The sequence below is a fragment of the Empidonax traillii genome, unplaced genomic scaffold, assembly GCF_003031625.1.
Source record: "Empidonax traillii isolate 1590-97213 ecotype Southwest subspecies unplaced genomic scaffold, ASM303162v1 scaffold624:size695616, whole genome shotgun sequence".
NCBI classification, from domain to species: domain Eukaryota; kingdom Metazoa; phylum Chordata; class Aves; order Passeriformes; family Tyrannidae; genus Empidonax; species Empidonax traillii.
In genome coordinates this window covers 262,049-275,158 of record NW_020955817.1, presented here as the reverse complement: position 1 = coordinate 275,158, position 13,110 = coordinate 262,049, and the positions used below count along the sequence as shown (strand labels likewise).

General features: G+C 42.7%; 1 protein-coding gene across 1 annotated transcript in view; it reads left to right on the top strand.

The window, feature by feature from the left end:
- DLEC1 (DLEC1 cilia and flagella associated protein) overlaps positions 1 to 13,110 on the top strand; it is a 35,330-nt gene that overhangs the window by 15,551 nt on the left and 6,669 nt on the right. The window contains exons 18-31 of the mRNA XM_027898800.1: positions 2,161 to 2,291; positions 2,603 to 2,761; positions 3,368 to 3,507; positions 3,755 to 3,908; positions 5,007 to 5,117; positions 6,169 to 6,299; positions 6,649 to 6,834; positions 6,918 to 6,985; positions 7,886 to 8,037; positions 8,570 to 8,673; positions 9,392 to 9,462; positions 10,146 to 10,363; positions 11,348 to 11,482; positions 12,779 to 12,901. Of these exons, the coding sequence (XP_027754601.1) occupies positions 2,161 to 2,291; positions 2,603 to 2,761; positions 3,368 to 3,507; positions 3,755 to 3,908; positions 5,007 to 5,117; positions 6,169 to 6,299; positions 6,649 to 6,834; positions 6,918 to 6,985; positions 7,886 to 8,037; positions 8,570 to 8,673; positions 9,392 to 9,462; positions 10,146 to 10,363; positions 11,348 to 11,482; positions 12,779 to 12,901 (1,883 nt within the window). The remainder of the gene's footprint in view (positions 1 to 2,160; positions 2,292 to 2,602; positions 2,762 to 3,367; positions 3,508 to 3,754; positions 3,909 to 5,006; positions 5,118 to 6,168; positions 6,300 to 6,648; positions 6,835 to 6,917; positions 6,986 to 7,885; positions 8,038 to 8,569; positions 8,674 to 9,391; positions 9,463 to 10,145; positions 10,364 to 11,347; positions 11,483 to 12,778; positions 12,902 to 13,110) is intronic.

Genomic DNA, 13,110 nt, shown 5'->3' with positions numbered 1-13,110 from the left:
TCAGTACAGCAGTACTGAGCCTAATTTGGGGAGCCTTTGCAGATGCTTGTGCGTAGTATGCAATATACTGGGGAAATAATAACAAGCACGTCAAAAATGAGTATTTTTCTTGGAACCATGCACCATGAGATCAGAATCTGGCTTCATATTTTGCAGTCAAACATGTTTTCTTTTAGCAGCTCCAGAGTTTGAATATCGTTTATCAGAGTTTAGTACTCTGATGATGATCGTTCATCATTTATGTGTAAACTGCTTTTCCATCTTTTTTTTTTTTTTTTTTTGATCCTCAACATAACTGGTTGCTTGACATTAAAATCCTTTTTCTCCTTCATCTGTGTAGCTGAAGAGTTACCACAGTGTGATTCAGATGGTGCTGAGGGACATCCCAGAATCACCTCGGTAAGCTGAGGAACATTCCCCAGTAAGATGTGCTGTTGCACAACTCATCTGTGCTATTGCATTAACTTACTGGGATTTTTCGTCTTTCTGGTGGTGATGGATTGACAAGTATAAAGCATTTTATCTGCACAATTAGTCGTGGTATGAAGAGCATCTCTGATATCTTCCCTCATGCCTAAACACGTGCCTACCCCTGGCTTTCCCTCTCTTGGAAAAAGATAATACTGTCACTTTATCTGCTTATTTTCCAGGTTTTCCTGTTACTGCTATTTGTCCCAGCAGTCTGTGACATACATACTTGTTCATGGACAGACTGGGACAACCTTAAAGAATAATGAAGTTTTTAATTGTCCCCAGGCTGAGCTAATTGCACACTGGCAGTCTGTACTTGAGAAGCTTTTGATGATTTTTAGTTTTCACCTGGCAATTAAAAGGCAGGACCCAATTTAATACCAGTTTAAGATGTTTAATGACTCTACCATATTTCTCCCAAAGTTTAGAAAAAGAGGGGATGCTTCAAAACATCCCAGAATGCAAAGCAGAGGATGTAATAGCACTGGAAATAGAAGTTAAAGGATCAACAGAAGCATTTAGTTTTCTTCTGGAACCATATGCCATCATTGTCCCGGGAGAAAACTTCATCGGTGTAAATTTCAGAAAAACATTTAAGGTTTGTTTGCTTTTGACTTCATTTTGATCTTACACTCACTTGGGAAAAATAGGCTTGCCAGCAGGAGCCAGGCAGGAAGACATTTCGCTGTTAATGGTTTTCCCATTTTTTTCTTAGAGATCCTGCTAATCAGCATTTGGTTTTGTGCTTTCTCTTCCTAGAACTTATTTTTCAATTTAAGGCAGCTATTTCATACTTTCCAGTAATCCAGTGTAGCCACACATGTAATATAGGTAATTAAGCCACTTACTGATGATATAATTACATTCCTTGCAGTTTCCAATTGTTTTTTTGTTCTTAAAAAGATAAGACTTTTAACTATGCTTAGAGGTAATTGTGCTGCAGAGAACAAAGTTATTTGCTGCAATTAAGAAATAATGTCTGACTACATCTGAAGAGTGGGCCAAAGATTTCAAGAGTTTCTATCTCCCTTAAAACAGACCCTTTGGCAAAAAAAGGGCTGCACTCCAAGGAAAGATTTGCAGTTTAAGTTTAGAAAGTCGGTTGTATTTTTGGAAAAATGGGGAAAAAGTTAAAAAAACTTCAAATATTATAGTGTTCTTGGAAAGAATGGTTAATGGATTTTCTTCAGGTTTCAGGAAACACCTTCACCTGTGTGAAGAGAGCCACTGTGCTAAATAAATGATGACTCATAATACCTAGTTTTCAGTGTATCAGTGCTCTCAGCAAATTGACTTGTTGCTGTGAAAGCTTAAGGTGAGTTAATTGTCTCATTGATTTTATTTGTTTCAGCTGTGGAACAACAGCAAATCACCGATCAAGTACACGTGGGACAAAATCACAGCCTCTGAGATCATGGAAGTTTTTCCTCCTACTGGTGTCATAGGTAAAGATTCTGTGACTTACAAGCATCAATTAGCAACAGAAATGACAGCAATTAACAATATCAATTTATGACAGTCACAGAGCACTGTAATGCAAACTCCAAAAATACCTGATCCCCAGCCCACTGGAGCCAGCAGGAGCCTTAATTTGGTTCCAAGAGCTTCACTAGCAGATTTGCAGCAGGTGGTTTCTGAAAAAAAAAAAAAAAAAAAGGTGAGCCAGCACCCTGACTTTTTCTTTTCTAGACGTAAATAAGTGCTGTGAATTTGAACTGGCAATTACTGGAAGCAAACCTGGTGTCACCAGCCATAACCTGCAGTGTAACGTTGAGCCATGCCCAGAGCCAGTGGTGCTGCACATTGAGGCTACTTTTAAGGTAAGGAGCAGTTCAGCATTGTGGGGTGATGACTGTGGGGCCTGACCATTGTCCATGCAAAGCTGTTGTGCCTCTCAAAAGCTTGAGAAATCTAAAGAAGTTAAGAACAGGAGGTATTTTTGCTATCTAGTAACTACTGAGGCAACCTTGATACTCCCAAGGCGCTCAGAATTTTTCTGCATCACACACAGTGTGTTTGCTTTCTGATATTGTCTGTGAAATCAAATGTTGATCCTAGCTGATGTCTGCTTCTTAATTTACCCTGTTTTAGCAGAGGTGGCCGTTCTGATGTTTGTTTCCTGGTGTCCCAGGGTCCACGTCTTTGTATTGATGCCCCATCACTCCGGTTTGGTTTGACTAAGCAGGGTGAGAGTGTGTTAAGAACCTTCGAGATTAAAAATCTGTGTCAAGTGCCAGCACAGTGGAGGATGCAAGAAAGCCAGGTTTGTCTGGCTGAAAGGAATGAAGAGGTAAGTCACTGCTGCAGCTGCCTGTATTCCATCTTTAGCTGTTTTTTTCCTTCTGCTTAGGAGTTGTAATATTCATTACAGCCATCAGAAATTCTAATTTTTGTGACTTCTTCTGAAACTGGTCCCGCACAGTTTCATGAGTACATGAGTTCTTTTGAGATTAAATGCTTCTTTACAATTTTTCTCTATTTCCATTTATTATAAATCCCCTGCCAGCCTGATCCAAAGAGACACAGAGTATTTCCTGTATGACAGTAATTGCTGAGAGGTTAAGACTTTAGAGGAACTGAGGCTGCTAAACACTCCTCCCACACACCCACATCAGCATCTGAGACAAGAATCACAACTCCCACCCCACACTGGTGCTCTTCCTGTTTCAACTTTTCCAACTTTCCTTCCTCACCCTTCTGTCCAAGAATCTTTCCAGCTTGTGGCACCTTGCTGCTGTTTGGGAGCCAACACCAACCCAGGGGGGGACTTGAGGGGCAGAGAGAAAAGACATGTCTGAGGGGAAATTAGACACATGCAAGCCCTACTTAGATTGTGTGGCTTCACCATTTTACCCTTGCTTTGTAGATGTCAAAAATTTCCTCTCTCCTCTCCCAGGTATCTCCCTTTATCATCCAGCCACCAGCTGGAGAAATAGCTCCTTTGGGTGTCTGCAGTGTGTCAGTCCAGTTCACATCACTGCAGTGCCAGCGTCTCCAGACAGTACTGGAACTGGAGGTAGAAAATGGAGAAGGAAGGTAAGGGGGGAAAGCAGCATTCTGTTTTGGTTTTCCTGGGATTCACCTGTGAGTTTTCACTTTAGCTAGTTTTCTCTTCTAAAAAGAAAAATTATGAACTCAGAGTGGGGTTGTTTAACCTATCAATGAACTACCAAATTGCTAATATTGCTAAGTAAACAGAACCATCATTCTTCCCAGCATGCTGTTGTATGTCTAGCACATTTCATTAACGACAACAATAGACCATCTGTGTGTTTATTTCCAGTTATCTTCCTGTTTTTGTTGAAGTTCAGACCCCTCAAGCGTGCCTGATATCTAGTCATCTAGTATTCCCTGAAATTTATACTGGAGTTCCTGCCATAGCAACCAGTAAACTTTTTAACCAGACACTGCTGCCAGCAAGATACTTATGGGGAAAGGTAAATGCTCTTCTGATGGATGAAGCATGCAGCAGGTATAGAAATGGCAATTTTATAGAAATACCAATAACAACTATTCTGAAAAGCTTTTCTGATGTATCTTTTGAGCAGTGATTGCTGTTTGCTGGATTAGGAGCAGAACTTCAACTTGCCACCAGCCTTTATGAAAAGATTAAGCACCAGATGATGTCAATATGTTCTTACTGTCTGTAGATCATCCCTGGGAAAAAGGGTGGGCAGATGTGAGGGGTCACAGGATATAAGCTACCAGAGTATTAAGCCAAGTCCCACGGCAGTGTAGGGTTTGCATTTAATTAAGTAGAACAAAGAAACTCTGGTGCTTTTGAATTGTCCAAATTTTGCTTAAATTCTGGGTGGGATTCAGCTTAGGGATTGGGAGCCCTAAATTTAGTGTCAGTGTCTAAGCTGTGGTCAGTGGAAATCTGTCAGTGCCTTGGTCACTCAGATCTACTCTGGCAGGTAGGACTCAGCTCAGTTGCCTACATAAAAGCACTCAGAGCCATCCAGGATGACCTAGAGCCATCCAGGATGACCTTCAGTGCCCAAGGATCCTAACAGAGCATGTGGATCCTACAGGACCTACAGGAAAACACTTTGGAACATCTGGAGCCTAGGAAGAGTATCTACAGCGTTTCTCCTCATGTCTGATGTTTGTGTATGAGCAACTGAGTTGAAGCCCTGGATTCATTCCATGTGCAGTTGGGCGCTTAGGGAAGGGGCCAACACCAGGATTGTCTCTCTCTCACCTCTGCAGTGGAGAGAGATGGGACACCTCTTGGATCCTGCTCTGATATCAGATAGGTTGGCTTCACCCTGGGAAGGCTTGTGGCTGTGAGGGGGAGGGCACTGACCCTGCTCCCAGCACAGAAACCTCAGCTTGGCACCTCAAAGTCGTTTGGAAATGAATGTAGGCATGAGTATCCTGTCACCCGTGGGGAATTGTAAAGCAATTCTTGACAAACTGTAGGTGTTGCTACCTGGAAGTGTCCTAAACCTGAGAATAGCTTGGTCTTGATGTGAAGAGACAATCTGAGAGAATCAGCATTAGTCTGAGAGTCTGTCCTTTGTGCTTGGCAGCTCATTGGAAGCCAGGCAGTTTCCTGCTCCGTCACTGTCTCCCCAGCCCGTGGCACCTTGGGCCCAAATGAGGAAGAAGAATTCTGCATAGAGCTGTCAGCCAACCTCGTGGTAAGGTTAAAAACTGGGGCACAGTTTTATCAAAACAGCAGCACTGGCTTTTTCACCTCACCTCCATCTGGCTAAAGGGAACAATTTCTGTACAAAACCACACGCTTTTTTTTCCTCCACAATATCTCTGAAATTGCTTTGCTTGAGAGGTACCGTGGTTTGAAGGCAAGACTTAAAAGTAGTGCACGTGGTGTGCAATTTCTAACCTGCCTCTTTGTTTATCAGCTGTTCCTGTTTTCTTTCTTTCTTCAATGCCTGTTCAATTGCTCTTTGTGCTTCTCAGTTTTCCTGGAGCACACAGATCCTGGCTTTGCATTATCCCAAATGAAATGGAGCAGGCTGGCATATAGAGTGTGTATATATATATATGGTTTTCTGAATGGAGCTGGGCCTGTGACAATTTTGATATTTGGAAACTTCAAAGAGGCTGATGGGACTGAGAGTCTGAAAAATAGGGAGTAGACTGCAGAGCTTACAAACTTCAGGAATTCAGCCACAGGCTTCGTAGGGGCATTCAAACAGCTGAGGTAATGCAACTAAATAAAGAAGCTTCCTATAGGTGTGGTGTCTTAGTTGCCATTACAATCACTGGACACTTAAGTTTCATTTATTTGCTTAGAAGTAGGTGTTCAGTACTATCAGAGATAGTATTTAAAAGTTATGTAGATGTGACACTTGGGGACAGCGGTTGGCCTTGGCAGTGCTGGGTCGATGGCTGGGCTCAGTGGTCTTAGAGGTCTTTTCCAGGCTAAATGATTCCAGAGGAATTGGGTCCAAAATCACTAATGGAGGGGTTTTAGGCTCGCAGACTGATGCAGGTACAAAGCCAAGAAACAGCCATAAATTTTTACCTCAGTACTGCTTTCTAAGCAACTCCAACTGGCCAAAAAATGCACCAAAAACAATGCAGTAAAACTTCTCACAATTCTATTGTTCTGCTTTTAATCCAGGGAAGTTTATACATGTTTTTAAAATAAATTTCCTAACGAGGCTGCTTTTCCTCTGTGATATTTGCTTCATTCACAAGAAAACTTGACTCTTTGCTTTTCAGGGTGAGCTGAAAGACCTTGCCCTTTCCTGTAGCATAGAAGGCATGGCTGAACCCCTTTTTCTGAGCATTTCTGGAGAAGTGAAGGGACTACAGGTCATCTACTCAGTACCTTGTGACAGTGGAGTTGCCAGGTATATCTGACTGATTTTTATTTTATTTTTCTGACATGTAGCATGATTACTGTATTTTGGAACATGCTCATCTTTATATTTTTTCATGTAAGTAAAAGTGGCTTTAATTTGGTAGGTTGGCATGCTATACATGATAAAAATTTTACCCGAAATAAATCCTTGCATGGATGGAAGTGAAAAAATGAAAAGCAGAAAGTGCTGATGACAAAAATCATAGGCTGCATGGTCCTTTTACACTGGGCATCACAACCACGTCATGCATATTAAATGTTTTAACATCTACTGAAATTGTCTGTGGCATAAGAAAATAAGACCCATCTTTAAATACCACGGTTATTTTTTTTGGCAGTGATGAAAGACAAATGTCACAAAGCCCATGTGACCTTCTTTTGGACTTTGGGTCTGAAGTTGCATTCAGAGATGTAGTGAAACGTCAGCTGATCCTTACCAATCCCACTGGAATCAGTGCCCCATTCACACTGGAAGTTGAGTATTTTACTGCCTCTTTACCAACTCCAGAACAAGGAACCTGCCTGTAAGTCTTGCTTTTTCTGCATAATCACTCAGATACTAATTTAGGTCTGGATTAAACCTGAAATCAGATTTATTTTTTTCAAGCTCCTCAAGGTACCTGGTGAAAAGAAGAGGGCCTGTCACAAAACATGCAGCCAGAAAAGCACAGTTAGGTATGAGAATAACTGTTAATTCCTTCTGTGGAGAAAAGGTAAAAGTCAACTGACTATCATATTCAGCACTAAAAGTGCCCGTCAGGCACCCATTTTAACAATAAGTTAAATTACTTAGTCCTTCAGTTTTTTCAGTTTTTTCCAGTGCCACTGCAGCAGCCTTTCCTCCCCCAAACCCTTTAACATACCCTCCCCACTGTAGAAAGATGCAGCACAGCCCATCTGTCATTTCTGATATGAAAAATGATAACATTTGGATCCAGGAGAGACTCGAGGGGAGGGGGAAAATGGGAGCAAAGTGCTGAGAAGTGTAGATGTGTCTTCTGTATCCAAAATAAAACTCGCACATATTGGTACCTTGCCATAGTGTTTGGTGTCTGTTACACAGGCAGAGCTTTTCAGCTGTTGAATTAGTGCTTGAGATTAGGAAAATGCTGTTCTGACAGATTCCATGCAGGCCTTTAGACTAAGGCTAGGTGACTCAGTGTGGAAAGGGTTTGCTCTTTGTAATTCACTCTTTGTGTGGAAGAGCACACTGAGGTAAACAGGCAGCTGCTGATAGAACATTAACCAGTCAACACAAATCCCAGCCTATTTTTCTCAAATTGAAAGTGTGTTTTCATGCAACCAAATGAGCCCTGGATCAGGTTGTTGGAAGGGAATCCTGCTATAAAATATTCTGGGCAAGAACAAACCTGCAAGAAAATAGAATAAGGCCCACTGCAGCAGGGAGAAGTGGTATAAATGCGAGTTGTGTGAATGATCCCAGGGTTTTTTTGAAGCCAAGGAGGTTAAGCTGGTTACCACCAGCTATAACCATGGTCCTGTGTATTCTTTGAAACACTTACTTTGTTCCATTTCCTCAAAATTCATCCAGTGCTTCTTTCTGTGCTCCTTCAGAGTTTGAAGCAGCAGTGCTGTCTCAGGGGAAGGGAGTAGCTTTCCATGTACAACCTTCCACAGGAACTCTGAGAGCCTTCCAGCAGCTCAGCATAGAAATAGCAGCTTACAACAACATGTGGGGAGAGTACCAGGACAATCTTGTCTGCAAGGTAAGGTGGGGTTTTGGTGTCAAGTGAAGTATTGCTATGGCAGACTTTACACCAGTTATATTTCCCAGATTCCTTTCTGTTAGAATTGCTTTTCCAGTTTTTCAGGACTTCTGTAAAAATTCAGGTTAGGTACTGTTATACCACTACCTGCAGTGGAGGGTAAGGAACAACTGTTTGCTCTTTACAGTTTAGTTTTTGGGGTAACATGTTTATCCCTTGGGGTGCTTTCATGTGCCTTTAAGATGACTGGAGCAGCTTTGATTTATAACATCTGTTTGGTAGCTGGCCAGTGCACTGCTCTGCTCTACCAGCACAATATATTGTGTAGTGTGGAGAAGCAGCAGGAAAGCTGATAAATGCATGAGGTATTGCATTCTCCTGCTGAGAAGGGTTGTTGTTAGCATATGAATTAGATGCTGTCCAAAGAAACCAACCAAAATTTTTGAAAATCCAATCAGTTTTCAAAACATAATCTTGTAATGCATAGAACTAGGGTTTTATCTTGATTCTAATACAAAAAAATCTTTAATAGGTGGGAGACTTACAACCTAAATTAATTCCTATGCAAATGACTGTGAAAGACTGTCCCATCTTCCTGCAGATGACAGGACCACAAACAGAGCCACCCATTATCAGGTACAGTGCAAAATACTGTCAGAGGAATCAGAGAATTCAATACCATTGGACTGCAGCCAACATACACACCTGTTCCATCTCATTGTGATACAGTGAGAAGGTCAGCAAAACACTGTCAGAGTAGAGTATCTGCTTCTAGAACACCAATACATTTCTCTCTGCCACCATAATTAGAAAACACTCTGCATACAAGCCTGCCCAGGTTTGTCAGCAACCACTGTCCTGGGCTTGCAGTGGTAGAATTTCACCCAGTCCAGCTTCAGCTGACTCTGTGGAGATGGGAACTCATCATTTCTCATCATTTCTCATGATCGTTTCTCATCTGCAGATCATTTCTCCCCAGCTCTTTACCTGGACCAGCAGAAATACAACCCCAAGGTAAAGAGGAGCAGGGGAAAGTTTAAGCCCTGTCATTGCAGTTGCAATTGCACCCCTGGGTGAGGGGTAAGGGTTGGTTTATGGGGACCATGGCACTTGCACATGGTTACCCTGAAACATTTGAGACAACTTAAAAAAAAAAAAAAAAAAGTGGGAGGGGAAAAAAGACGCTGGTGAAATAAAACAATATTGTACTTCACAGTGTAGATTACGCTTTGCCTGAGAGCCACTCTTAACAGCCTGCCAGTGCAGCCAGGTTTGCTTCCACCTTTAAACAGCTCTTTAGTGATTTCAGACACTTTTGTTCTCTGCATGTACTGATAATGAGGTTCCCCCCCAGGTTTGGCACTCACATCTCAGGAGGGTCTCCTGTCCTTCGGAGGGTCCGGCTCAACAATCCCACTCCCTTCGGTAGGAATGACTTTTGTACAGCAAACATCGACACTTCCTTTGCATTCCTTATGAGAATAAATATGGAAGGACCCATTAACATGTTAATTAACAGGCCTACTTGTTGCCTAATCAAGATGCTTTTTTGTAAAAATAGTAATAGTGTATGAGAGAGTGACTCAGTGTGTTGTTGTTATGGAATTGCACATCCTATCCTGAGGTGGCTGGGTTTCCCTCATTGAAATGGGGGGAACTCAGGATTTTCCACCCTGTTTTTATAAATCTCTCATGACACTAACCCCTGGCCAATCAGATGTGCTACCAGCTTCTTAGTGGCATCATCTGGCCCGTCTGTATTTAGTCTTTTTAGCTCTTGAGTGAAATACTAAGCTTTTCAGAGCAAAGTCAATCACCATTTTTATATTTTCTGAATGCCACCAAACACATTTGCTTACACAAAATAACTCATAGTTTATTTTAATGTCATTACAAGTATATTTTAGGACCTAGAAAGTGGCCAAGCTGTAGGAAGAGCTTCAGTGGTTTTAGTTCTCAGCAAACATGGTAAGCTTCAGATATGCTTTAATACAAATCCAGTTGCCAGACACAAATTTGTCACTTGATACTCTGATTCTCCGGTACCAACAGAGCTGGGAGTCCTCTCACTGACCAGCAGTAGTTGTCCTTTTTCCTTTCCCATCCAGACATCCGCCTGGACTTGGAAATTTACAACCAAGAGGAAGACGATGAAAAGCTGGTGGACCTGTTGATGCTCTTTGAAGACCCTTTTCCTCCTCAGGGCATGGATGGAAATGAGGCTGCATCGAGAGGTAGCACCTCCGAGTCAGAGATCGTGGTAAAGTTGGATCAAACTGCTGCTCCCTGTGGAAGCATTTACCCAGCTTCCCAAACCACGGATGAGGTCAGCTGTTAGCCTGTTTCTTACACTGCTGCTGAGATACATGATGGGTTTTTTGGCATGAAGGGTTGAAAACAATAACAGGAGATATAACTTGTAACTAAGAGCTGGATTGTTAAAAGAAACATCAGCTCCTCTCACAGTTGAAAACGCAATACGTGGGTAGGTGGCTGTGGGGATCAGCAATCTGTTTCCAGAATGAGCTGTAAGCAATCAGCTCTCCTTAAAATTGTTAAAGAAGCTGAAGTGATACTTTTTAAAATACTGTCCTTGACAAACCAGTGCCATTATTACATAAAAGAATTACCATCACAAAAGCTCCTTAATTTGGGTCTGGTTTTCTCATGGGTGCTTTACGGTGACAGCATGTGCTGTAGTCAGGAGGCAGAATCTGACCTCTACAATTCAAAGTGAGGCTAATGATATGGAGGTATTTATCCCAGTGCTAAAGTTAGATTGGTTCTGTTACTCTGCTAGAATATGGTTCCATCTATTACATGTGAAGTTTTATTATAATGTGGCAATTTACTGTCTGGAAGGGCAGGGAGTGACAGGGAAATGGTATGTCCAAGAATATACATGTTTATCTGACAACAGCTTTACAGAAAAAGTACTAAAATCACATTTGCTCCATTTCAGCTCAGAAGGCAGAGTTGTTTTGAGCACACCTTTGACCTTTCTTCTAAGGGAACACTATTGCCCTGGAGTGCTGGTTTGTAGAATGGCCAGAGGTGTCGTGATTGGGTGCTCCTCTGGGTAGAACAGGACCCAAGCATGCACATTTTTGCAAGGCATCCAGGAGCAGTTCCAGGAGAGCTACTCTGTGCAAGAGAAAATTAATGTACAGGACACATGTCCAACCTCTGTGCCAGAAAGAAAGGAACTAGAGCTGGCCAAGCTCACTGAGCAGTGCAGCCTGCACATCACCCACATTCCTCTGCTGCAGTGTAACAGTTTGAACCATTCCCCACCCCTGTGTCCCTGCAGCCTCCAGGCTCTGACAGCAAAGAGAAGGAAGTCAGCAGTCAGGAGCCTTCAGCAGAGAAGATTGTCTCTGTACTCCTGCGACCTCACGAAGGGGTTCCTGCAGACAGCCCCTACTCCATAACTCCAGGACAGATAGTAAGCTCTTACATTTTCCTTGTGCTGAGATTTAGCCTATTTTCTGCAGAATTGTGGAGGCAGAGAATGAGGAGTTTGGTTTGAGGTAGATTCTACTGAACAGTAAAATCAGGAGGCTGGAAGGCTTTGAAGTCTTCCAAGGTGATCATGAGAAAAGTATTCAAAGTCAGCAGAAAGCATCCTACCTACACTGAAGCAGTGAACTGATGACTGGAGTTAAGTGCTCAGTTGCACTGGACATTCCAGAGTCTGGCCTTTTCACTTGGATTGCCTTGGTGAAATGTGGGAGCCACCCAGCCTGGAGCTTTGGAAACGTTATAGAACCAGGGTAGACTTGCTAAGGAGATGTGGCAGAACTGGAGATCAGGCTGCTGGGAAAGGGGTGCTCCATAAACAACTCTTTTGGATAAACTGTTGTAACCCACAGTGCTTCAGAAATAATGGGAATAATTGGTGCAAATACAGGCCACAGTGTCACAATCCCTTAGGAATATCATGGAGCAAAAACAGCACTGTAAAAGACCTTACTGTGAGTGACAGGGTTGCCCAAAACATCAATTTTCATTTTAAATATTAGTAATTTTCTTTGCCAAAGGGTTTCAGTTACAAGCTAGAATGAGCTAAAGATTACATGAAAGAAATAATGACTGAAATGGCATCTCAGAGAAATTAATCTGCAGTCAACTCTGGGATGATTGAGGCAAACAAGTGCCTCCCTGTGGGGGCACCTCCTGGACGTGGCCAGCAGCAATATCAGGATTTAACCAAAACCTGTGCAGTGCATTTAAAGAAAGCAAAATCTAGTCAACCTGTAAGTCCCACAAAATCCCCTTCAGCTGGCTAGTGCATTTGATTACATTCCCTGCTGCCCTGTAAAATTAAAAAATTAGTCAAGACTAAACTGAACTCTAAAATACTCTTAGTTCACAGTTGTAACTCTACAAAAAGTATTTCTTGTATCTGTAAGTTGTGAGAGACTCACCTGAGGTAGCCATGGAGTAAGAGTGGGCAGAACTGGGTATTTTTAAAAACAAACAGTTATGTACATATGTTTGCATACTTAGAGAGTTGGTGTGTGACTGTGCTTAAACTGTTGGTGCTCACACTGACATTTGCAGCCGAAATAATTGCCAGTTTTGCTGTCACATGTTGGCATTTTAGCGTGAGCCTGAGCTTAGCCCGTGCCCGGGGGATTTCGTGCTGCTTGTGCAACTCGGTTTTGGCAGCCGAGTGCCGAGGGTGCTTGTGCAATCGCAGGCAGTTCCCTGCCCTTAAACGCTTCTCTCCCGGCCGCAGGTGGTTCCAGGAGGTGGCAGCAGCGACGTTCACATCTCCTTCATCCCGCTCGTCCTCCCAGGGACCGCGGCTGAGGTGCGGTGTGAGGGGCTGCTGCTGGGCTTCATGAGCCTGGACGACAAGGTAAACCGGCTGTCACTGCAAGGCCAAAGGCGACTGAGAAATAATCGTTTCCCTTCCTGTAATTTATGTACAGGCTGCTGTGTACCTGGCCAGTCTGTATAAACAGTCGTGTTCCTGCTACCCTGTTACATCCTTCCTTGGCTGGGGTGGTTCATCTGTTGCATTTGTCTTTTAGCTTGTAAGTGGTGTGGGAATGTCACCATCTTCTT